The following is a 27,068-nucleotide window of genomic DNA, read 5'->3' on the forward strand; positions in this document are numbered from 1 at the left end:
TGGTTTCACAAAGAAGGAGTTTATTTTTAATAACACTGAAACAACAATCCACGATTATACAATCAAAAGCAGAGAAATTAGATTCAGTAGAAACAAGTTATTCTTACTCTTTGAAAGATTAGCTTTTACATCAATGCATCATTGTGTTGTATTTCATTAATATTTAATAGATGCAAATTAACACCGAATCCCAAATTGCCATCCATGTGATACAAGCCTTATTCAAGTGGTCTCATTATTAGTTCAGATTTCCATTATAATTTATCAGTAGCGTTTTAAACAGCCACACCTCCTGAAAAGAATAACGCTCATCAGAAAGTAAATTCTGTTTTAAATGCTCGCTGGTCTCTTGCTACCTACACAGATTTTATATTTTTTTGCCGTTTGTGTGATATTTTCTTTTTTTTTTGCGTGTTGGGAGTTTGATGTTTCTCTTTGAAAGAGTACCATGGCTTTTTTTACTTTGTTTTGTGGCTGTCTCTGGGAACACAAATCTTGCAGTTCTATGCTGCACCCATACTTCAATAGTAGATGTACTTTGAATTTCTGAATCTTTGAACTTATTACAGGAATGGATGGGTAAAGGCTACCATCACTGAACAGTTCCTTTATATTTTCAGAGGAAAATAATCTTCTCTCATTCAATGAATTCATCCATCAGATTCCAGCGACAGCATCTCAGAAGTTGGTCTCTGTGCTCTCGGTCATTGTTGGGTTAGTGTGACCCTTGAATGCTGAAGTTCTAAATCAAGATACACATGAAGTTAGAAACAATAAATTACATCCCTTTTTCTCCCCAATCTTGTGTTCTGTACTCAGTTGTTGCAATGGCCTTCCTTCGCAAGTCCTTCTGCTAAAGTAATGTTAAAATTGTACAAGGCATTGGTAAGGCCAAATTTGGAATATTGTGTACAGTTCTGGTCACCGAATTATAGGAAAGATATCAATAAATTAGAGAGAGTGCAGAGACGATTTACTAGGATGTTACCTGGGTTTCAGCACTTAAGTTACAGAGAAAGGTTGAACAAGTTAGGTCTCTATTCATTGGAGCGTAGAAGGTTGAGGGGGGATTTGATCGAGGTATTTAAAATGTTGAGAGGGATAGATAGAGTTGACGTGAATAGGCTGTTTCCATTGAGAGTAGGGGAGATTCAAACGAGAGGACATGATTTGAGAGTTAGGGGGCAAAAGTTTAAGGGAAACACGAGGGGGTATTTCTTTACTCAGAGAGTGATAGCTGTGTGGAATGAGCTTCCTGTAGAAGTAGTAGAGGCCAGTTCAGTTGTGTCATTTAAGGTAAAATTGGATAGGTATATGGACAGGAAAGGAGTGGAGGGTTATGGGCTGAGTGCGGGTAGGTGGGACTAGGTGAGATTAAGAGTTCGGCACAGACTAGGAGGGCCGGAATGGCCTGTTTCCGTGCTGTGATTGTTATATGTTATATGGTAAAGTGTATATACTTGAGGATTGTCTTCAAATAACAGATTTGTTCTTTCCTTTTACATGGGAAAACTCAGTTTAAAAAATACTACTGGTCCACAACACCAATACCCCACAAGCTGAATAAACAGGTATTTCATGTTTCCCTTACTGTAGCAGAAGGCTGTCGGGGCAGCACAGTAGCGTAGTGGCTAGCACAACGCTTCATAACCTACCATTACTTGTAAGGAATTTGTACATTCTCCCTGTGGCCATGTGTCTTTCCTCCGGGTGCTCCGGTTTCCTCACACAGTCCCAAGATGTACCAGTTGGTAGGTTAATTGGTCATTGTAAATTGCCCCATGATTAGACCAGGATTAAATCAGGGGATTACTGGCCAGCAGGGCTGGAAGGGCCTATTCTGCACTGTATCTCAAGAAATAAGTAAGTCTTAAAATGTCACAAAAAGTTCTGTAACTGAACAAGAAGTTCTAAACTATAACAGAAAAAATATAAAGATCTAGATCCCTACCTTTTCTCAATGCTTGAGTTAGAGCTAGAGTCATCGTTTCCTGTGTTCCTGTAAAATTCAACAACATAAATGAAATACTTTGATCCTTCTGCGGGTATGTCAGTGATACAGGTACAAACCACATCTCAGTGTTGACAATGCACCCTCGCAGATGGCCAACACCAAGTTAGAAGAAAAAACAAAGAAAATGCAGTGAAATATAATTCAGAAGATGGGAAAACAAAATCAGTTGCTAAACTTGGGAATTAACTTACAGAATAGAGATAACCACAAAAAGGTCACTCTTTAAAACCAGAATTACTGAGACAGAGTCCACGGTACTGATAGCAGGATGCAGGGAGATCGCAGTGTGTCAAGCAGGATCTATGGGGATCATGGACCATTGGCATCTGCTCCTCAAACCCTGCACGCAGGACAATCTCACTTCACAGAACTTCATGCGGTCTCACCCACCGGGCATGTCTATCCTTTCTGAAATCACCCAGAGTTAACACGCAGAACTGCAATGAATTCAACAATCAAGGTTGAAGAAAATTTTTAAAAAACACAAAATGCTGGCAGAACTCAGCAGACCAGACAGCATTTATGGGAGGAGGTAGTGACGACGTTTTGGGCAGAAACCCTTCATCAGGAGTGAAGTAACATGGGATGGTCGAGGGGGATAAGAAGTGGGGGGAGGGATGAAGTAGAGAGCTGGGAAGTGATAGGCTGGAGGGAAATGGCCGAGGGGGAAGGTGGAGAATTATGGGAAATAAAAGAGAAGGAAAGGTAGGGCTGGGGGGAGATTATAGTGAGGGGGGAAAAGAGAGAGAAAAAGAACCAAACTGAAATAATAGATAGGGATGGGGGTAAGGGGGGGGGCAGGGGTATCAACGGAGGTCTGTGAGTTGAATGTTCATGCCAGCAGGTAGGAGGAGTGGGAGTGGTCTGTGGAATTGAAGTGTGCGGCCACAGGGAGATCCCGCCACTGCTGGAGGACTGAGCGCCGGTGTTCGGCAAAACGGTCTCCCAGTCTGTGGCGGGTCTTTCCAATGTATAAATGGCCACGTCGGGAGCACCGGATACAGTATATCACCCCAGTTGACTCGCAGGTGAAGTGGTGCCTCACCTGAAAGGACTGTCTGGGGCCTGGGATGGTGGTGAGGGAAGAAGTGTGGGGGCAGGTGTAGCACTTCTTCCGTTTGCAGGGATGAGTGCCCAGAGGGAGGTCGGTGGGGAGGGATGGGGGGTATGAATGGACAAGGGAGTCGCGTAGGGAGCGATCCCTGCGGAAAGCTGAGAGTGGGGGGGAGGGGAAGATTGTTTAATGTCATTTCCAGTACAAGTGTAAAGGAGAACAAAATAATTGTTACCCTGGATCCGTCAGATGGAGCACAAAAAAACACAAAGGATAAAGAACAGAATAATAATAAAAAGCTAAGTATATATATATATATATATATATATAGAGAATAAATACATAAGATTGCTCATATACATAGATTGATTGCATATCCATAAAGTGACACTAGGCTGTACATAAGGTGACTGATGGGAAGTAATACAATACAGGTGGAGTTAGTGGGCCTCAATGGAGTTAGTTGTTCAGCCTCACTGTTTGCAGAAAGTAACTGTTTTTTGAGTCTGGTGGCCCTGATGTGGATGTTACGTAACCTCCTCCCTGATGGGAGTGGGACAAACAGTCCTTGAGCAGGATGGGTGGGATCTTTCATGATGTTACTGGCCCTTTTCTGGCACCTTTCTGTATATTTGTCCTGGATGGCAGGTAGGCTGATGCTGGTGATGCTTTGGGCAGTTTTGTAGAGCTCTCCCACCGCTGTGGTGTGGTTTCTGTACCAGGCAGCGACAAAGTACAATAGTAGTGTGGGAGGAGGTGTAGCAATTGTTCTGTTTGCAAGGACATGCCCTGCAGCTCCTCCCTCACTACCATTCAGGGCCCTAAGCAGTCCTCCCAAGTGAGGCGACTCTTCACCTGTGAGTCTGTTGGGGTCATATACTGTGTCCGGTGCTCCCGATGTGGTCTCCTGTATATCAGTGAGACTCAATGCAGATTGAGAGACCGTTTCACCAAGCACCTATGCTCCATCCGCCAGAAAAAGCGGAATCTCCCAGTGGCCACCCATTTTGATTCCCCTTCCCATTTCCATTCTGATACGTCAGTCCATGGCCTCCTCTACTGTCACGATGAGGCCACGCTCAGGTTGCAGGAGAAACACATATTCTGCCTTGGTAGCCTTTTCTCAAACTTCCAAAAGGGACCTGTACAAAAGGGATGGGTTGCATTTGAATCTGATGAGGACTAATATCTTTGCAGGCAGGTTTACTAGAGATGTTGGGAGTCACTTAAGCTAATATGGCAAGGAATGGGAACCAGGATGATAGAGCTGAGGATGAACCAGCAGGTTTACAAGTAGATGATGGGTGTAACATGAATGTAAGGAAGGACATGCCAATAAATGGGTACAAATCATAGACAGAGCAAGAAGTTAAATTGTACCACAGAGGCAAAATTCAAAAGAGCGAAGGAGGCAGGACTGAAGGTGATGTATTTAAATGATTTATATACACACAACATTCGGAATAAGGTGGACGAACTTGAGATTGGTCAGTATGACATTGTGGGCATCACTGAGTCGTGGCTGAAAGAAGGCCACAGTTGGGAGCTTAACATCAAAAGATATACTTTTTGTTTTGAAAAGACAGGCAGGAAGGCATAGGCGGTGGTGTGGCTCTGTTGGTAAGAGATGGAATTACATCTTTCAAAAGAGGTGACATAGGGTCAGAGAATGCTGAATCTTTGTGGGTGGAGTTAAGAAATTTCAAGGTTAAAAAAAACATGATGGGAATCATATATAGGCCTCCAAGTAGTTGCCGAGATGTGGGGTTCAGATTGCAAGGGGAGTTGGAAAAGGCACGTCATAAGGGCAATGACTCAATTGTAACAGGGGACTTTTTGGACAAACCTTTCGACTAAACCATTTGGTGGTGAGGAGCTGACTTAAGATGTCTGATGCCATTTTTCTTCATGAGCTGTCAGAATTTTTCTAATGTGTAATATGGTCGGATGTCACTCACAATTTGTTCAGGTAAGCCATTTCCGGAGAAGACAGTCCTCAGAGTGGACACACAGTCTTTGTTGAGGTGGTTGACTTCAAATGAGTATCCACAGCAATCAGAAACATGGAGTCCATGAAAGGCCCAGCAAAGTCAATATGCAGTCTTTGCCATGGTGACGATGGCCACTCCCACAGGAGTAATAGTGCCTATGGGGTGCATTTTGAAATTTTTGGCATTCCGAATAGCTTTTGGTCAAGTCTTCAATCTGCTATCTATTCCCGGCCACCACACATTGCTCCGGGCAAGACTCTTCAGCTTGACTGCACTCAGGTGTCCTTTTGTGCAGATTCTCTAACACACAGGTGCACAGTTTAGGGGGAACCACAACACAAGATCCACATATCAGCGTTCTTCAACATACCGACAGTTGGTCTCACCTCCCTGAGAATACTGGAAACATAGGGTTACCATGTTACCAAAGAGGAGGCCATCTTTGCATGGTGATGTCATAGACTTTTGATAATGTTGGGGTATTCCTTGTTTCTCTTTGTATGTCATAATTTTATTACCAGCAACTGATCCGCCAGTGCTGAGTGGAACTCTTCTGCTGGGTCACAGTATGAAGACTTTTCTTCTTCAGTTGCCAATAGTGAGAGACGTGACAAGCCATCAGTGTTGCTGTGTTGTTTGGTACCCTTGAACTCTATGTCATAAGAGTGGGCTCCTAGGAACAGTGCCACATTATAAACGGGTAGCAGTCATCACTGGAATTCCTTTCTGGGACTGAAAATGGACACAAGGAGCTGGTGATCTGTCACTAGCGTAAACTTTTGTCCATAGAGGTAGTGGTAGATCCTCTTTATTCCCCATACTAGACTAAGGGCCTCTCGGTTGATCTGTGTGTAGTGCTGTTCTAAGCTCATCAGTGATTTTGAAGCAAACGGGCAGAGATGGGTCAGAATTGGTGAGAAGTTATCAGATGTTACTCATCCCTTTGTTTCCTTGAATGCTCTTTCACATCTTTCTGACCATTCCCACTTTGCAAGGACAAGACCATTATACTGGAACAATCCCTTGTGAGTGTTGATTGTGAGGAACTTCCTGCTTGACTCCCCATTCTCAATTTGCAGATAGCCTTGTGACAAGTCAATCTTTGAAAACCTCTCCCTGCATGCTAAAGGTGCAAAAATGTCTTCTATTTGTGGCAGGGGCGACTGCACAGTAGGCAGCCCCAGGTTGATAGATAGATAGATAGATAGATAGATACTTTATTCATCCCCATGGGGAAATTCAACTTTTTTTTCCAATGTCCCATACACTTGTTGTAGCAAAACTAATTACATACAATACTTAACTCAGTAAAAAATATGATATGCATCTAAAACACTATCTCAAAAAGCATTAATAATAGCTTTTTAAAAGTTCTTAAGTCTTGGCGGTAGAATTGTAAAGCCTAATGGCATTGGGGAGTATTGACCTCTTCATCCTGTCTGAGGAGCATTGCATCGATAGTAACCTGTCGCTGAAACTGCTTCTCTGTCTCTGGATGGTGCTATGTAGAGGATGTTCAGAGTTATCCATAATTGACCGTAGCCTACTCAGCGCCCTTCGCTCAGCTACCGATGTTAAACTCTCCAGTACTTTGCCCACGACAGAGCCCGCCTTCCTTACCAGCTTATTAAGACGTGAGGCGTCCCTCTTCTTAATGCTTCCTCCCCAACACGCCACCACAAAGAAGAGGGCGCTCTCCACAACTGACCTATAGAACATCTTCAGCATCTCACTACAGACATTGAATGACGCCAACCTTCTTAGGAAGTACAGTCGACTCTGTGCCTTCCTGCACAAGGCATCTGTGTTGGCAGTCCAGTCTAGCTTCTCGTCTAACTGTACTCCCAGATACTTGTAGGTCTTAACCTGCTCCACACATTCTCCATTAATGATCACTGGCTCCATATGAGGCCTAGATCTCCTAAAGTCCACCACCATCTCCTTGGTCTTGGTGATATTGAGACGCAGGTAGTTTGAGTTGCACCATATCACAAAGTCCTGTATCAGTTTCCTATACTCCTCCTCCTGTCCATTCCTGACACACCCCACTATGGCCGTGTCATCAGTGAACTTCTGCACATGGCAGGACTCTGAGTTATATTGGAAGTCTGATGTGTACAGGGTGAACAGGACCGGAGAGAGTACGGTTCCCTGCGGCGCTCCTGTGCTGCTGACCACCGTGTCAGACCTACAGTCTCCCAACCGCACATACTGAGGTCTATCTGTCAAGTAGTCCACTATCCAATCCACCATGTGAGAGTCTACTCCCATCTCCGTTAGTTTGTGCCTTAAGATCTTGGGCTGGATGGTGTTAAAGGCACTAGAGAAGTCAAGGAATGTAATCCTCACAGCACAACTGACCCCCTCTAGGTGAGAGAGTGATTTGTGCAGCAAATACGTGATAGCATCCTCCACTCCCACCTTCTCCTTATACGCAAACTGAAGAGGATCCTGGGCGTGCCTGGTTTGTGGCCTCAGATTCTGTATTATCAGCCGCTCCATGGTCTTCATAACGTGCGACGTCAAGGCAACAGGTCTGAAGTCATTCAACTCCTTTGGTTGTGGTTTCTTCGGTACCGGGACAATACACTACAATACAATACAATACAATACCGGGATGCTCACTTTGAAGCCTCTGCATATGCGAATAGCTCCACTTTTCCTTTTCTTGATCACCGGGACAATAGGTATGGCCCAATTACTCCACTCAGTCTTGGAGAGAATGCCAGATGCCTCCAAGCACTGAGGTTCAACATCCACTTTAGGACGTAGTGCATAAGGCACTGGATGCAGTTTATGGAATCTTGATGTTGCTGTTTCATCCGGTTCAATTCTGGCCTTCATGCCTTTGAGTTTACCAATCCCCTTCTCAAACACCTTCTCATCAGCATTAATCAGCTGTGCCAGTTTCTGGTTAGTGGTACTGTTTGGGGTGCAGATATCTGTTGATGCCACACTGAGAGCTTTGATTGAGTGCCAGTCTAGTTGGATTTTTCTCAGTCATTCACGTCCAAAATGTGCTGACCCTCCACTTCTCAATACATAATCTCTAGCTGCTGTGTTTGGCCTCCATATGTCACATTCACTTTCAATTTGCCTTTGGGGGACACTTTTTCTCCTGTGTAGATTTTTAGCATCACTGAGGTCTTGTCTAACTTAGAAAACAATCTATTGTAGTCAGCCTTTGAAATTATAAGCAAAGCTGACCCTGTATCCAGCTTCATTTTCAGTTTTACACCAGACACGTCTGTTGTGATCCAGATGATTTTATGATCTGCTTCAGTAATGCTCTGCAGTTCTAGGCATGGCAGCTCACCTTTATCGGACTCTGTATTGTCTGATTCAGTTTCACTTTCAGTCACTTTTTTTCTGCATTTGCTTAGTTTTGCATTTTAAGATTTTCAGTCTGTGTGGTTTTTTCTCTTTGGTTGAGTTTTTTGTCTGACTTACACACTCTCTCTATGCGACCTTGTCTGTGGCACTTTCTACAACTTTTTTTTGAACCAGCAGTCATTTGCATCATGGAAGGATTAGTCACATCAATAATATTTTTGGCTTTTTGCACCATTCAGGGATGTATTGTGCATTCCACATTCTAAACTCTTTTTCTGTAGTTCTGGCACATCCTTTTCAGCTGTCTCCAACGATATTGCAACAGTCAATGCCCATTCTAAGGTTAGGTCTATTTCTGACAGTAGCCTCATTTGAGTGCTTTGACAATGCAAGCCACATACAAGCCTGTCCATTAGTGCATCAGAAAATCTATCTCTGAAGTCCAGATTTAGGAAAGTTGGCACAGTTCTGCAATGTATTCAGAAATACTTTCATCCTTTTACTGGTTCCTTTTGTGAAATCTAAATCTCTCAGCTATTACTAGCAGTTTAGGGCTCAAGTGATTTTGTAAAATTGCAACAATTTTGTCCACGTCTTGTTTGCTGGTTGTTCAGGAGTTACTAAGTTGTGTAAGAGACTGTATGTTTTAGCACCCATTAAGCTAAGAAGCGTGGAAAATATATTTTCCTCATCTACATCATTAGCATTACAATACAGTTCATCCCCTCAATATACGGTTCCCAGTCCTCAATAGAACTATCAAATTTGACAACTTCCCCAACTAAGGCCATCATCACGTTATTTTCACTTTAGCTTTGCTAACTGTGTGCCTCTCGCTGTGTACTGTGCACTGTCACTCATGCATCTCTTTGTGACAACTTTCTCCATACTGATTCACTCTTTCCCCTCACTGCCCCTCTCCCTTCCTCCAAATTCTGTCATCTCGTAACTGTCAGTGCAGTTGGTGATATTTACTGACAGTCAGGTTCGTACTCGTCACCAGTTCATTGTGTCCATACAACTACATTCTATTTTAAATGGAAGCACTCACACGGAGGTGAGGTTAACTGGTATATTCACTGTGCAGAGTGAGAGGATGGCAGAACAATGTGTAAGAGTAAGTTATCTGTCAATAAGTAATGCTAAGGGGGTCACTGCACTATAAGAAATACAGCCATATATTACAGTAGGCTTCAGGAGAGGGAAACCAGAGGTCCATTAGCCAGTAATCATCAGAGTTAGAGAGGGTAAGTAACTTTAAATTCCTGGGTGTCGCTATCTCAGAGGATCTGTCCTGGATCCATCATATAAAGATAATTGCGAAAAAAGCATTTCCTCAGGAGTCTGCGGAGATTCGACATGTCATCAATAACCTTGGCAAACGTCTTTGGATGTGTGGTGGAAAGTGTGCTGACTGGCTGCATTACAGCCTGGTATGGGAACACCAATGCCTTTGAGTGGGAAATCCCACAAAAGTTAGTGGATTCAGCCCAGTACATCGCAGGTAAAACCCTCCCAACATTGAGCACATCTACATGCAACATTGCCGTAGAAAAGCAGCATCCATTGTCAAAGGTCCTCACCACGCAGGCCGTGCTCTTTTCTTGCATGGAGCCTCAGGACTCACACCACCTGGTTCAAGAATAGAAACTACCCCTCAACCATCAGGTTCTTGAACAAAAATGGATAACTACACTCATTCTACTTCCGATGTTCCCACAGCCAATGGTCTCACTGTAAGGACTCTTTACCTTGTTATTTCACACTCGTTATTTATTGCTATTTGTTTCTATCACCATTTGCACAACTGTTGTCCATTGACGCTGTTTAGAGTTACTGTTCTATAGATAAGCTGAGTATGCCCGCAGAAAAAGAATCTCAGGGTTGTATGTGGTGACATGTATGTACTCTGATAATAAACTTTACCTTGACTTTGACTTTAGCCTGCTATCCGGTATGTGTTTAGACTGTGGGCTGAAACCAGAGCAGCCGGAGAAAACCTACGCAATTACAGGAAAGTGTACAAACTCCTTACAGACAGCGCCGAACTGCAGAATGCCCCAAGCTGTAATATCACCGCACTAACCACTACTCTATCACGCTGTCCCTTGTTGCCAAGGGATATTGAAGTTCCAAATCAGCATACAGATTGTTACACCTGTGCCCCAACTCTGAGGTGCCAAAGGGTCCAAAGTAGCCCCCTCCTTTTTGAGAATCGCAAGATCGCTATTAATTCAGGTCAGGAGACCCAGGAAATGAGAGAGAGACGCAGAATCCACAGGGGGTTTGGAATGTCCTGGCCCCTCAACGATACAAAGCCACGGGAAACGGCCATTGTCTCTTGGAGACAGAATTGTGTATTGAGCACTGTGCTACGCATCGACGTCCTCAAGGAATGAGCAACGTGGGCTGGTTGGGGGGGGATGGCATCCTCCCAACCTGATTGACATCTGAGACCCCGTGAGTAAGGATAAAAGAGGGTCTGGGGAACAACCCCTTTCAGACGCACCAGGAGAACGCTAGAAATCCCGTGACAGCGTTTAATAGCGTCAGCCGGTGGAGGGCCCACGTGTGTCCTTTCCCGTTGCCCCGGGATTGAGGCCCTACCACGGAAGACGGCTTAGCTAAAGAAGAGATCACCACCGACGACATTTTCGAAGGATCGACATCATAAAAAGGAAAACAGGCAAGTTCTAAACCTCCGTCTCTCTCTCCAACCAAAAGCTGCAGCTTGAATGAACTTGAGTGACTTTTATATTTCCATCGGACATCAATAGAACTATTTCTTATTGATTATTATTATACCCGCGCTTTTAGATTTAGTATTGATGACGTATATTATCTGTATGTTTGCATTGATATTATTTTTGTGTATTTTTATCAATAAATACTGTTAAAAATAGTACCATCAGACTTCAACGGACCTCTCTATCTTTGCTGGTAAGTGACCCAGTTACGGGGTACGTAACAAGATAAAGTTCGAAACAATAAATGAAAAGAGATTTTCTGCCCCAAAAATATTTCCCAATCAATTGTTGCCCTGGGACTTCCTTGATAAGTCCTTCTTCTGATGTGGACAGTCTCCAAAAAGAAAGTAATCAGTTACTTTACTGGTGTGTGGAAGAAAATTTTGAATATGGGGTGAAGAGAGTAGTGTGGCGCTAAGCGTTGTGACCTTGTGGATAGCCTGTGTTTTTCAGATTAAGTTGCAAGCTTGCATAACTAAGATTATTGTGAAGGCCAAAACCCTCTTTAGAGTGATAATACAGCTGCAAAATAAGATCAGATATGTGAAGGAGCATAATGAACCAACTCGTTTGTTCTGTTAAGGTCATTCACACTTGTCTGCTACTAAATATAAGAGCAAGCTGATTTACCGGTAACACGTAGTTCCAGACATGTGAACTCTCCATGATATCACGCTAAAGTAAACAATTTGCCTCTTCAAGTCTGGTATCAAGCTTTATTTTTAAAAGTTCTCTGACAAGGTGAAAAGTCAGATATAAAAAAGCTTGGATTCTCATAGCAATGCCCCACTAATCGAATAAACAGGTTTTTCACATTTCTCCTATTTGTGGATAAGGAAGAGGTGCTGAATTTCCAGAAACAATCTCAGTATCACTGAGTATAACAAGAAAATATAAAGATATGTACCTTCTACCTTTGTCTGGGTTAGTGCCGTGCTCTTCATTTTCCCTGTTAGTGTAAAATCCAACAAAATAAATAAAATAGATCAGTCCTTCTGAAAGTATTTAGTGACTCGAGCAATCTCAGAATAAATCACATTTCACATTGATGACACTCTCTCAGAAGGTGTCATCAGAAGGTTCTCTCATTTAGAACAGGGGTTCCCAATAGATAGATAGATAGATAGATAGATACTTTATTCATCCCCATGGGGAAATTCAACTTTTTTTCCAATGTCCCATACACTTGTTGTAGCAAAACTAATTACATACAATACTTAACTCAGTAAAAAATATGATATGCATCTAAATCACTATCTCAAAAAGCATTAATAATAGCTTTTAAAAAGTTCTTAAGTCCTGGCGGTAGAATTGTAAAGCCTAATGGCATTGGGGAGTATTGACCTCTTCATCCTGTCTGAGGAGCATTGTATCGATAGTAACCTGTCGCTGAAACTGCTTCTCTGTCTCTGGATGGTGCTATGTAGAGGATGTTCAGAGTTATCCATAATTGACCGTAGCCTACTCAGCGCCCTTTGCTCAGCTACCAATGTTAAACTCTCCAGTACTTTGCCCACGACAGAGCCCGCCTTCCTTACCAGCTTATTAAGACGTGAGGCGTCCCTCTTCTTAATGCTTCCTCCCCAACACGCCACCACAAAGAAGAGGGCGCTCTCCACAACTGACCTATAGAACATCTTCAGCATCTCACTACAGATTCTTTATGTCATGGATCAATACCATTGACTGATGGGTTTATTTGTAACATGTACATCGATAATTCAAAATATATAGTGAAATTAATCATTTGTGTCAACAGCCAACACAGTCCGAGGATGTGTTTAGAGCAGCCTGCAAGTGACCCATGCATTCTGCACCAACATAGCATGCCCACAACCTAATCATCCCATCATAGGTCTGTAACCAAAGACCCCTGAGAATATACAAACTTCTTACAGAGCGCAATGTGACCTGAGCCCCAGTCGCTGGGTCCAAAATCCCTTTAGAGTCATAAAGTCATAAAGAAGTACAGCACAGAAACAGGTCTGTCGGCCCATCTAGTCCATGCTGAAACCATTTAAACTGTCTACTCCCATTGACCTGCACCGGCACCATGGGCCTCCACACCCTTTCTATCCTGTACTAACCAAACGTTTTTTAAATGTTCAAATCGACCTTACCTGCACCACTTGCACTGGCAGCTCGTTCCACACTCGCACCACTCTCTGAGTGAAGAAGTTTCCCCTCATGTTTCCCTTAAACTTTTCACTTTTCACCATTAACTCATGATCTCTGGTTGTAGTCCCACCCAGCCTCAGTGGGATAAGCCTGCATTTACCCCATCTATACCCCACATGATTTTGTATACCTCTATCAAATCTCCCCTTCACCTTCTACAGGCTAAGGAATAAAGTCCTAATCTATTGAATATTCCCTTATAACTCAGGTCTTCCAGACTGGACATCATCCTTGTAAACTTTCTCTGTACTCTTTCAACCTTATTTACATCTTTCCTGTAGGTAGGTGACCAAAACTGCACACAATACTCCAATTAGGCCTCACCAATGTCATCTATATCTTCAACATGACATCCCATCTCCCGTGCTCAATACATTGATTTATAAATGCTGGCTCTCTTTGCTAAGGGGATTGAATTTAAGAGCAGGGAGGTTATGCTGCTACTGCACAGGGTACTGGTGAGCCTGCATCTGGAGTACTGTGTGCAGTTCTAGTCTCCTTACTTGAGGAAGGATGTACTGGCCTTGAAAGTGGTGTGCAGGAGGTTCACCAGAATGATTCCAGAGATGAGGGGTTAGACTCTGAGGAGAGATTGAGTCACCTGGGACTGTGCATGCTGGAATTCAGAAGATTGAGATATCTTATAGCAACATAAAATTATGAAAGAGATAGATAAGAGAGGCAGGAAAGTTGTTTCCAGTGGTAAGTGAGACTAGAACTAGGGGACATGGCCTCAAGATTCAGGGCAGTAGATTTAGGACAGAAATGAGGAGGAACTTCTTTTCCCAAAGAGTGGTGAATCGGTGGAATTCTCTGCCCGATAAAGCAGTGGAGGCTACCTCAGTAAATATATTTAAGACAAGGTTGGATAGATTTTACCTAGTTGGGGAATTAAGGGTTATGGGGAAAGAGCAGGTAGGTGGAGATGAGCCCATGGCCAGATCAGCCATGATCTTATTGAATGATGGAGCAGGCTCAATGGGCCAAATGGCCTACTCCTGCTCCTATTTCTTATGTTCTTATGAAGGCCAACGTGCAAAACCTTTCTTTACAACTCTATCTACTTGCGATGACATTTCAACAAATTATGGACCTGTATTCCCAGATTCAAAAAATTTCGATGCAGAAAATTTATTTAAGATCTCCCACATGGATTACCATTCTGATCTTCCAGAGGACCTATTTTGTCCCTTACAATCTTTTTGCTCTTAACATACCTGTAGAATCCTTAGGATTCTCTTTCACCTTGTCTGCTAAAGCAACTTCATGCCGTCTTTTTGCCATGCTGATTTCTTTCTTAGGTGTCCTCTTGCATTTCTTATACTCCATAAGCACCTCATTTGTTCCTACCTGCTACGCACCTCCTTTTTTCTCTTAACCAGGGCCATTCTTCAAACAAGCTTCAGAGAGTCACAGATTACTCCAATGCACCAGAGTTGAGGGTAAATTATCAATGGCCATCTCTGTTACTTGGTCTAAGGAAGAGCTTATTAGCAGCATCAGTTAAACTATCACCTCCTCTCCCCCTTTTTAACCACCTGTCTTTCAAATGTCTAGCTGATTCTTTGACCTTGGAAATCAGTATTTATCTTAATATAGATCTTTGACATTAAGCATGTTTACCTACCTTGCACAAAGGGTTCTCTTAATGATCATTGAAGCAAAGACAATAAAGAGGAACACGGTAACAGCAGAGAATCCCGTCAACCAAGGTTGCCAGGTCACGACACTATTTCCATCTGTTGCTCATTCAAAAAATAAAACTAAATTAAAAGATAGTTTAAGATTCTCATTATGTGTAACAAACAGCATCTCCGCAAACAAATGTTCCATTTCAACCTTTTATCTGAGTAAATTTTAAAGTGGTCATGTGCATGCAGAATTTATGAGTTATTTTATTGCTGTATTTTATCTCTTCAGGCAGATGGGGCTCATCAGCTGTGGTTGGCAGCTCATCTAGGAAAAGGAGAACTTTGATCTCAAACAGTCGCTGCCTTGTAGCTACACCCACCCATGGGGAAGGCTTCAGGATTAAATCCCAACGGAAAAATCCAGAACTGGAGTCCCTAAGGCAGTCCTGTACGCTAGACTAGTAGTTCCTGCGATGCTGCTGGCCTCAAACTGCATTGGTCTCTGCGTACCATTGCATTTATCAGCTGCACGGAGAGGGGGAGTCTGCTGCATGGGCTACAGCTCGCTCTTCATAACGTACGGCCCTGGCTTGCGTATCACGTAGTCAGCTGGGATGCAACATCCAGGGTCGACCCCTGCCAACATAGGCCTCCCTCTCTTTATTTTATATTATTGTTATTTTTATTTGATTGTTTTGTTTTATTCGGCATGATTTATGCCTGAACAATAGAGACTATGATGGGATGAGGGAGGATTTGGCTAATGTAGATGGGGAACACAGGCTATATGGCGGGACGGTTGAGGAATAGTGGAAGACTTTCAGAGAGATTTTTCACGGTGCTCAACAAAAGTATATTCCAGTTAAAAGCAAGGACAGTGGGGGTGGGGAGAGCCAGCCTTGGATAACTAAGGAAATAAAAGAAGGCATCAAACTAAAATCTCGTGCATACAAAGTTGCCAAGAGTAATGAGAAACTGGAAGATTGGGAAAACTTTAAAAAGCAACTAAGTACCACTAAGTGAGCAATAAAGAAAGGACAGCTAGATTATGAAAATAAACTAGCACAAAATATAAAAACAGATAGTAAAAGTTCTTATAATTATATAAAGTGGAAAAGGGTGGTGAAAGTGAATGTAGGTTCCTTGGAGGACAAGGAGGGGAATTGATATTGGGTAATGAGGAAATGACCGAGGCTTTGAATGACTACTTTGTGTCAGTCTTCATGGTGGAGGACACATCTAACATGCTAAAGAGAGATATTATGGATGTAATGGGAGATGAAGACCTCGATACAAAAGCTGTCACTAAAGAGGTAGTACTGAGCAAACTTGTGGGCCTGAAGATAGGTAAGTCCCCTGGTCTTGATAGAATGCTTCCCAGGGTACTGAAAGAAATGGAAGAAGTTATAGTAGAGGCTTGGTGATAATTTACCAAAATTCTCTGGACTCTGGGCAGGTCCTGGTGGATTGGAAGATGGTGAATGTCGCGTCACTGTTCAAAAAAGGATGTAGGCAAAAGGCAGGTAACGATAGGCCAGTTAGTTTAACATCTGTAGTTGGGAAATGCTTGAAGCTATCATTAAAGAAGAAATAGTGAGGCATCTGGAAAGAAATGGATCCATCAGGCAGATGCAGCATGGATTCAGCAAAGGCAGGTCCTGTTCGACAAACTTAATACAGTTCTTTGAGGATATACGAGCACAGTGCATAGAGAGGAACAGATGGATGTTATTTACTTGGATGTTCAGAAGGCGTTCAGTAAGGTATCACATAAAAGACTTATCCAAAAGATAAGGATGCATAGAGTTGGGGGTGATGTATTAGCATGGATAAAGGATTAGCTAATCAATAGAAAGTGGAGAGCTGGGATACATGGTTGTTACTCTGTTTGCTAATCAGTGGTGAGCGAGGTGCCGCAGGGGTCGGTGCTGGGCCTGCAACTGTTCACCATATACATTAACGATCTGGAAGAGGCGACCGAGTGTAATGTATCTAAGTTTGCTGATGGCACTAAACTGAGTGGAAAAGCAAGTTGTGCAAAGGATACTGAGAGTCTGCAGAGAGATAGTGAGTGGGCAAGGGTCTGGCAGATGGAGTGCAATGTTGGTAAATGTGAGGTCATCCACTTTGGAAGGAAAAGTGAAAAAGTAGATTATTGTTTAAATGGTAAAAAAAAAATTGCAGCATGCTGCTGTGCAGAGGGAGTTGGGAGTGATTGTGCATGAATCACAAAAGGTTGGTTTGCAGGTGCAGCAGGCTGTCAAGAAGGCAAATGGGTTGTTGGCCTTCATTGCTAGAGGGATTGAATTTAAGAGCAGGGAGGATATGCTGCACAGTGTCACAGTGGTGTCGTGGTTCATACAATCACTTTACAGCCCCAGCAATCACCAATTGGTGTTTAATGCCCGCTGCTCTCTGTAAGGAGCTTGTACATTCTCCCAGTGACTGTTTGCATTTCCTCTGGGTTCTCCACTTTCCAAGCAGTGTGAGCAATTTGGGTCCTTTATCTAAGAAAGGATGTGCTGGCATTGGACAGGGTCCAGAATAGGTTTACGAGAATGATCCTGGGAATGAAAGAGTTAAAATATGAGGAGCTTTTGATGGCTCTGCGCTTGTACTCATGGAAATTTAGAATCAGAATCAGATTTAATATCACCAGTATATGTCATGACATTTGTTAACTTTACAGCAGAAGTACAATGCAATACACGATAAGTAAATATAGAGAGAAAAAACAGATACATTAAATATATATATATCTATTAAACAGTTAAGTTTAAAATAAGTAGTGCAAAATGACAGAAATAAAAAAGTAGTGAGGTAGTGTCCATGGGTTCAACGTCCATTCAGGAATCGGATGGCAGAGGGGAAAAAGCTGCTCCTGAATCACTGAATGTGTCTTCCCAACATTGAGAAGAATGAGAGAAGACCAAACTGAAATCGATTGAATATTGAGAGGCCTGGACAAAGTGGATGTGGAGAGGACGTTTCCTTTCATTGGGGAGTCTGGGACTAGAGAGCACAGCCTCAGAATAGTGGGATGTCCTTTAGAACAGAGTTGAGGAGAAATTTCTTTAGCCAGAGAGTGGCAAATCTGTGGAATTCATTGCCACATATGGCTGTGGAGGCCAAGTTATTGGGTTGATGGGTTCTTGATTAGTTGCGGTGTCAAAGGTTATGGAGAGAAGGCAGGGGAGTGGGTTGAGAGGGATAATAAATCACCTGTGATGGAACGGTGGAGAGCTTTATCTTCTCTCTTCCTGCCTTGTACATCGTTATTACCTCCTTTGTACACAGAGTCATGGGCAAGGCTGAGGTGGATTAATGGCAGTGGGAATTACATCAGTGCACTAATTATGCTGGTCAAAAAGTGAATATTTATCAACTGGACTTTTGTCCACTCAGTGATAGGAATTCAGTCATAATCTCCATCTCACAGCAACACTTATTGGCCATGATGTTTGTACTTCCATTAAGCTGAATATAATTTAAATCTCAATCTCTGGCACTGAGTCTGTCTCTGTGACTCAGGAAGGAAGTGGGTAGAAGAGGCATGCTGTGGTGATATAGGGGATTTGTTATTTAGGGAAAAGGACGTGATATAGGGGATTTGTTATTTAAGGGTACGAACAGGGGGCTCTGTGGGTGAGAACAAGATTCCCGGATGGTATGTTGCCTCCCATATGCCAGGGCCTGGGATATCTTAAATCAAGTCTTAAGTGGGAAGGTGAACAGCCGGAGGTTGTGGACCATGTAGGTACCAATGACATGGGTAGGATGAGTGATGAGGTTCTGCATAGGGAATTCAGGGAGTTAGGTGCTAAGTTAAAAGGCAGGAGCTCCAGGGTTGTGATCTCAGGATTGCTGTCCTTGCCACAAGCTAGAGAGGCCAGAACTAGGAAGAACTTACAGTTTAATACCTGGCTAAGGAGTTGGTGTAGGAGGGAGGGCATAAGATGTTTGTATCATTAGGCCCTCTTCCAGTGAAGATGGGACTTGTACAGAAGGGACAGTTTGCACCTGAACTGGAGGGGGACCAATACCCTAGCAGAAAGGTGTGTTAATGCTGCATGGTGAGTTGCAGAGGGATGGGAACTAGAGTGCCAGAACAGATAGCGGAGAGATTGTGGAAGCAGATGTTGGTAAGACCTCAGACAAAGTTAGGAATCAAAAGGCTGAGCATGGTGCGACCAGTGTCCTGAGCTGCATTTATTTCAATACAACAGGTATCATAGGAAAGGCAGGTGACAGTGCTGAAGATGAGGTAGCTGATTCACAAACAGAGACAATGTGTAGTGAGGAGAGGCTGTTGACAGGACAAAACTGCAGTCAACAGGGTGAGTTGCAATGTAAAAAGCGGACAAAATTGAAAAGGCTTAATCCAGAACTGAAGGTGTTATCGCAAACACAAGAAAATCTGCAGATGCTGGACCTGCTGCGTTACACCAGCATTTTATGTCTGAAGGTGTTATATTTGAATGAGCACAGCATACGGAATAAGGTAGATGAACTTGCAGCACAGCTACAGATTGTCAGGCATGATGTTGGAGGCATCACTAAATCATCGCTGAAAGAAGATTATAGCTGGGAGCTTAATGTCTAAGGATACACATTGTATCGAAAGGAAAAGCAAGTAGGCAGAGGGGGTGGCATTGCTTTGATGGTTAAAAAAAAGTAAATTAAATCATTAGAAAGAGGTGACAAAGGGTCGGAAGGTGTTGAATCATTGTGCATGGAGCTAAGGAACTACAAGGGTAAAAAGGCCCTGATGGGAGTTGTATATAGACCCCCAAACGGTGGTAAGGATGTGGTCTACAAATTAAAAGAGGAGATTTAAAGAAGCATGCAAAAAGGGCAATGTTACAATAGTCATGGGATACTGCAGCAGGCAGGTAGATTGGTGATGCATTTCAAGAGAGGGAATTTGTAAAGTGCCTATGAGACGGCTTTTTAGAGCAGCTCATGGTTAAGCCCACTAGGGGATCAGCTATTCTGGAATGGATGTTGTGCAATGATCCAGAATTGATTAGAGAGTTTAAGGTAAAAGAACCCTTAGGGGAAAGTGATCATAATGTTGGATCTGGGATCAACCATGATGGAATGGTAGAGAAGACTCAATGGACTAAATGGCCTAATTCTGCTCCTATGTCTTATGGTCTTATAATATAGACAATAGACAATAGACAAAAGGTGCAGAAGTAGACCATTCGGCCCTTCGAGCCTGCACCGCCATTTTGAGATCATGGCTGATCATCTACTATCAATACCCGGTTCCTGCCTTGTCCCCATATCCCTTGATTCCCCTATCCATAAGATACCTATCTAGCTCCTTCTTGAAAGCATCCAGAGAATTGGCCTCCACTGCCTTCCGAGGCAGTGCGTTCCAGACCCCCACAACTCTCTGGGAGAAGAAGTCTTTCCTTAACTCTGTCCTAAATGACCTACTCCTTATTCTCAAACCATGCCCTCTGGTACTGGACTCTCCCAGCATCTGGAACATATTTCCTGCCTCTATCTTGTCCAATCCCTTAATAATCATATATGTTGCAATCAGATCCCCTCTCAATCTCCTTAATTCCAGCGCGTACAAGCCCAGTCTCTCTAACTTCTCTGCGTAAAACAGTCCTGACATCCCAGGAATTAACCTTGTGAATCTATGCTGCACTTCCCCCACAGCCAGGATGTCCTTCCTTAACCCTGGAGACCAAAACTGTACACAATACTCCAGGTGTGGTCTCCCCAGGGCCCTGTACAAATGCAAGAGGATTTCCTTACTCTTGTACTCAATTCCCTTAGTAATAAAGGCCAATATTCCATTAGCCTTCTTCACTGCCTGCTGCACTTGCTCATTCACCTTCAGTGACTGATGAACAAGGACTCCTAGATCTCTTTGTATTTCTCCCTTACCTAACTCTACACCGTTCAGATAATAATCCGCCTTCCTGTTCTTACTCCCAAGGTGGATAACCTCACACTTATTCACATTAAACGTCATCTGCCAAGTATCTGCCCACTCACCCAGCCTATCCAAGTCACCCTGAATTCTCCTAACATCCTCATCACATGTCACACTGCCACCCAGCTTAGTATCATCAGCAAACTTGCTGATGTTGTTCTCAATGCCTTCATCTAAACCATTGACGTAAATCGTAAACAGCTGTGGACCCAATACCGAGCCCTGTGACACCCCACTAGTCACCACCTGCCATTCCGAGAAACACCCATTCACCATTACCCTTTGCTTTCTATCTGCCAACCAGTTTTCTATCCATGTCACTGTCTTCCCCCCAATGCCATGAGCTTTGATTTTACCCACCAATCTCCTATGTGGGACCTTATCAAATGCCTTCTGAAAATCGAGGTACACTACATCCACTGGATCTCCCTTGTCTAACTTCCTGGTTACATCCTCGAAAAACTCCAATAGATTAGTCAAGCATGATTTACCCTTGGTAAATCCATGCTGGCTCGGCCCAATCCTATCACTGCTATCTAGATATGCCACTATTTCATCCTTAATAATGAACTCTAGCATCTTCCCCACCACCAATGTCAGGCTGACAGGTCGATAGTTCTCTGTTTTCTCCCTCCCTCCTTTCTTAAAAAGTGGGATAACATTAGCCATTCTCCAATCCTCAGGAACTGATCCTGAACCTAAGGAACATTGGAAAATGATTACCAATGCATCCGCAATTTCCAGAGCCACCTCCTTTAGTACCCTAGGATGCAGACCATCTGGACCTGGGGATTTGTCAGCCTTCAGTCCCATCAGTCTACTCATCACTGTTTCCTTCCTAATGTCAATCTGTTTCATTTCCTCTGTTACCCTATGTCCTTGGCCCATCCATACATCTGGGAGATTGCTTGTGTCTTCCCTAGTGAAGACAGATCTAAAGTACTTATTAAATTCTTCTGCCATTTCTCTGTTTCCCATAACAATTTCACCCAATTCATTCTTTAAGGGCCCAACATTGTTCTTAACTATCTTCTTTCTCTTCAAATACCTAAAAAAGCTTTTGCTATCCTCCTTTATATTCCTGGCTAGCTTGCGTTCATACCTCATTTTTTCTCCCCATATTGCCTTTTTAGTTAAGTTCTGTTGTTCCTTAAAAATTTCCCAATCATCTGTCCTCCCACTCACCTTAGCTCTGTCATACTTCCTTTTTTTTAATGCTATGCAATCTCTGACTTCCTTTGTCAACCACTGTGGCCCCTTTCCCCCCTTTGAATCCTTCCTTCTCTGGGGGATGAACTGATTTTGCACCTTGTGCATTATTCCCAAGAATACCTGCCATTGCTGGTCCACTGTCTTTTCTGCTAGGCTATCCGTCCAGTCAACTTTGGCCGGCTCCTCCCTCATGGCTCCATAGTCTCCTTTGTTCAACTGCAACACTGACACCTCCGAGCTGCCCTTATCCTTCTCAAATTGCAGATAAAAGCTTATCATATTATGATCACTACCTCCTAATGGCTCCTTTACTTCAAGATTGCTTATCAAATCCTGTTCATTACATAACACGAAATCCAGAATAGCCTTGTCCCTGGTCGGCTCTCGTACAAGCTGTTTCAAGAATGCATCCCGTAGGCACTCTACAAACTCCCTATCCTGGCGTCCAGCACCAACCTGATTCTCCCAGTTCACCTGCATATTGAAATCCCCCATAACTACTGCGACATTACCTTTGCCACATGCCAATGTGAACTCCCTATTCAACTTGCACCCAATATCCATGCTACTGTTTGGTGGCCTATAGACAACACCCATTAGGGTCCTTTTGCCCTTACTGTTCCTCAATTCTATCGACACAGACTCCACTTCTCCTGATCCTATGTCCCCCCTTGCAAAGGACTGAATCTCATTCCTCACCAACAGGGCCACCCCACCCCCTCTGCCCACATTTCTGTCCCTACGATAGCACGTATACCCTTGTACATTCATTTCCCAGGTCTGATCTCCCTGCAGCCATGTCTCCATTATCCCAACAACATCATAGTTACCCATTCGCACCTGAGCTTCAAGCTCATCCGCCTTATTTCTGACACTTCGTGCATTCAGATATAGAATTTTTAGCCCATTTCTCCTCTCTCTGTTTGAATCTCTGCCTATTGTGCTTAACCCAGCTCCCCGAACTCCCATCGGGCTATACGCCCCTGATCAAACTCACCCTGAAATTTGAAGAGAAGCTAAAGTCTGATGCATTGGTATTACAGTGGAATAAAGGGAATCACAGAGGCATGAGAGAGGATTTGGCCAGAATTGATTGTAAAAGAACACTGGCAGGGATGATGGCAGAGCAGCAATGGCTGGAATTTCTGAAGCAGTTAGAACACACAGGATACATACATGCCAAGAGGAAGAAGTATTCAAAAGGAAACATGACACAACTGTAGCTGACAAGAGAAGACAAAGTCAACATAAATGCAAGAGAGAGCATATTATACAGCAAAAATTAGAGGATTGGGAAGCTTTTAAAACCCAACTGAAGACAACAAAAAATGTCACCATGAAGGTAAAGATGGAATACGAAAGTAAGCTAGCCAATAATATTAAAGAGGATGCTAAAAGTTTCTTCAGATACATGAAGTGTAAAAGAGAGGCGAGAGTGGATAATGGACCATGGGAAAATTATGCTGGAGAGGTAGTAATGGTGAAATGGTGGATGAACTGAGGAAGTATTTTGCATCAGTTTTCACTGTGGAAAACACTAGCAGTGTGGTGGAAGTTCCAGGTGTCAGGGGTCATGAAGTGAGTGAAGTTATCATAACTAGAGTGAAGGTTCTTGGGAAACCGAAAGGTCTGAAGGTAGATAAGTCAGCTAGACCAGATGGTATACACCTCAGAGTTCTGCAAGACGTGGCTGAAGAGGTTGTGGAGGCATTAGTAATGACTAGTAAGAATCACTAGGTTCTGGAATGGTTCCGGAAGACTGGAAAATTTTAAATGTCACTCTACCCTTCAAGAAGGAAGAGAGGCAGAAGAAAGGAAACTATAAGCCAGTTAGTCAAATTGATGGCTTTGTTGCAAAGTTTGCAGACAATATGAAGATAGGTGGAGGAGCAGGTAGTTTTGATGAAATAGAGAGGCAAGAGAAGGACTTAGACAGATTAGGTGAATGGGCAAAGAAACAGCAGGTGGAATACAGTGTCGGGAAGTGTATGGTCATGTACTTTGGTAAGAGAAATGAGATGGTTGACTCTTTTCTAAATGGGAAAAAATACAAAAACTGAGGCACAAAGGGACTTGGGAGTCCTTATGCAGGATTCCCTAAAGGTTTATTTGCAGGTTGAGTCTGTGATGAGGAAGGCAAATGCAATATTAGCATTTGTGGTTTCGGATCCAGACTGACAATTATTTTGTTCTCCTTTACACTCGCCTGCTGAAGAATGACAATAAACAATCATGACTCTTAAAAGTAAATTGGCAAAGTTGAAATGGTTATTGAGACTTTATATTAAATACCTTTTCGCTGAACACTTTTTCCTTGTAAATACAAGGGGTGATTGATAAGTTCGTGGCACAAGATTGAAGGAGTCAGTTTTGGAAAACCTAGCACATCTATTTTTCCAACATAGTCCCCTTCTACATTTACACACTTAGTCCAGCAGTCGTGGAGCATACGGATCTTGGACCTCCAGAAAACGCCCACAGCAGGGGTGATTGATAAGTTTGTGGCCCAAGGTAGAAGGAGATGAGTTATACAGCTCTCGTTACATGCACGTGCAGTTCAACTCTTTGAGTGATTATGCAGAAATTTTGAAGTTAACAACTCATCTCCTTCTACCTTGGGCCAGGAATTTATCAATCATCCCTGCTGTGGACACTTTCTGGAGGCCCAAGATCCGTATGCCTCACGACCGCTGGACTAAGTGTGTGTAGGGTCCTCAGTAATATTACTGTAATGTTAACTGTTAACTGCTAACAATAAAATTGCTTCTCTGTAGTGTTATAATGAGATGACTTCTCTGTGATGTTTACTGATGAGGTAATGTTCTTTGTAGCTGGAATGTTTGGGTTATAATTATAGACAACAGGGAACTAACCAATGGAAGTCATGTTATTCTATCTGTATGTGTGGGAACCTGGGTGAGTGTGGGGGAAATTCAGCAAGGAGAGGCAAAGAGGAAGGATGTGCAGGAAGCGGTCTGGTAGACCACTGTGGTTGGTCCCAGTCCGAGGGTCGAGGAGTTTGGAGGAGATCGACTGGTGGAGAGAAAACTCCAATGATTGTGCACAAACTGAATAACTCTGATAAGTGTGGTGCCTTTTTCTTTTATATGTGTTTCCCTACTAACCACGTAATCACAGTAAGATTTATAAAGTGTAATTACTTAATCATACATTGTGTACTGTCTGATATTTTACGTTGTGGACTTGTACCGGGGTGCATTACACCAACAGAATCAACAAACTCATTCGTAAGGCCAGTGATGTTGTGGGGGTGGAACTGGACTCTCTGACGGTGGTGTCTGAAAAGTAGATGCTGTCCAAGTTGCATGTCATCTTGGACAATGTCTCCCATCCACTCCATAACGTACTGGTTAGACACAGGAGTACGTTCAGCCAGAGACTCATTCCACCGAGATGTAACACAGAGCGTCATAGGAAGTCATTCCTGCCTGTGGCCATCAAACTTTACAACTCCTCCCTCGGAGTGTCAGACACCCTGAGCCAATAAGCTGGTCCTGGACTTATTTCCACTTGGCATGATTAACTTATTATTATTTAATTATTTATGGTTTTATATTGCTATATTTCTTCACCATTCTTGGTTGGTGTGGCTGTAACGAAACCCAATTTCCCTCGGGATCAATAAGGTATGTCTGTCTGTCTGTATCTAACCAAACGTGAGACACAGTTTGGCGGGTAGACGGCAGTTTCCCCCTAGACGAACGTGAAGAGATAGTGCTGAGTGTTACATGTGTAAATGTAGGAGGAGACTATGTTGAAAAATAAATGTGCTAGGTTTTCTAAAATTGAATCCTTCGACCTTAGGCCATGAACTTACCAATCGCCCCTCGTAATTACAATTCAAGTTCTAGAGCATGTATGTCAAACTCAAGGCCCGCGGTGGAATTATCTTTGGCCCGTGAGATAATATCTAATTACTATTAAAGCTGGCCCCAGTAATCGAAGCGCCTATGGCGTATGATATGGCTAATGCTGATTTTATTCAGGTACCAGGTTTTCAGGGTTTTTAGTGTTTATTCGGCAGTCTTGCTCGGCAGTCTTCTTCATAAGAAACGGAATTTGTAAAGTGAAACACTTTGTAGTTATAGCAGAGACTGAGACACATGAGAGCAGGCTGAAAAAAAGGAGGCAATGAAAGCTGCGTTCGCACGCGTCCGACTGATCCGGCCCGCATGAAGCTGCATTTTGCTCAATCCGGCCCATGATCTAAAATGAGTTTGACACCCCTGTTCTAGAGTATACAGACCAATAAGAAAAGACCACTTACCGTTCTGCGCACTGACTGCACTGGTTAAAAGCAGAACAATAAGGATTCGGCTGGCAAAAGCCATCTTCTCTAGGCGTCTCCACAGCAATTTTAAACAATAAGCAGGGGTAATCAGAGAGTTCTGATCCACAGGGCAAGTCAAGGATCAAAGTTCTAGGCACTGCAGGCAATTAAGCAGTCTGCAATTAAACTACATGAACGTTTAGGAATATTAGATCATTTAAAACAGGATTGATTTTATGCAAATTGCTTGGAGGTTTTAGTGAAAACACATTAAAAAACATCAAGATTTAATGAATCAAGATCCATATTATTGTCTGGCGCAGTTGCAAACGAACTTTCGAGCAGAAATGGACTTTGAATTATTTTATGGCAGGGCCGGGTGACACATTTCTTTCTGGAGAGTGAGACACATGCCATGCTCACCTGCTTTTATGCTCAAAGTTCAAAGTAAATTTATTATCAAAGTATGTATATGTCACAATATACAACGCTGAGATTCAATTTTCTTGCAGGCATTCACAGAAGGAAAAAGAAATACAATAGAATCAATGAAAAACCACACACAAAGACTGACAACCAATGCACAAAAAGAGACAAACAGTGAAATAAATGAACTATGCACATAAACTTCAATGTTCAAAGTAAATTTATTATCAAAGTA

General features: G+C 42.9%; 1 protein-coding gene across 1 annotated transcript; it reads right to left on the minus strand.

Annotated features, from left to right (window-relative positions):
- On the minus strand, nt 1-26,736 carry smim24 (small integral membrane protein 24). Its single transcript, XM_073069491.1, has 5 exons — nt 26,405-26,736; nt 14,945-15,056; nt 12,047-12,088; nt 1,952-1,999; nt 1-742 (listed from the first exon to the last, which is right to left on the minus strand). Exons 1-5 carry the CDS (start codon nt 26,466-26,468, stop codon nt 679-681), a joined length of 330 nt encoding a protein of 109 aa, XP_072925592.1. The 5' UTR covers nt 26,469-26,736; the 3' UTR covers nt 1-678.
- Between the last annotated feature and the right edge of the window lie 332 nt (nt 26,737-27,068).

The sequence above is a fragment of the Hemitrygon akajei genome, chromosome 16, assembly GCF_048418815.1.
Source record: "Hemitrygon akajei chromosome 16, sHemAka1.3, whole genome shotgun sequence".
NCBI lineage: Eukaryota > Metazoa > Chordata > Chondrichthyes > Myliobatiformes > Dasyatidae > Hemitrygon > Hemitrygon akajei.

Bases quoted from the DNA above. Each gene is read 5' to 3' on its own strand.
- smim24 (XM_073069491.1), bottom strand. From the start codon at position 26,468: ATGGCTTTTGCCAGCCGAATCCTTATTGTTCTGCTTTTAACCAGTGCA. The intron at 15,057-26,404 runs GTAAGTGGTCTT...AATGAGCAACAG, and splicing joins TGCAGTCAGTGCGCAGAACG to ATGGAAATAGTGTCGTGACC. The intron at 12,089-14,944 runs GTAGGTAAACAT...TTACACTAACAG, and splicing joins AAGAGAACCCTTTGTGCAAG to GGAAAATGAAGAGCACGGCA.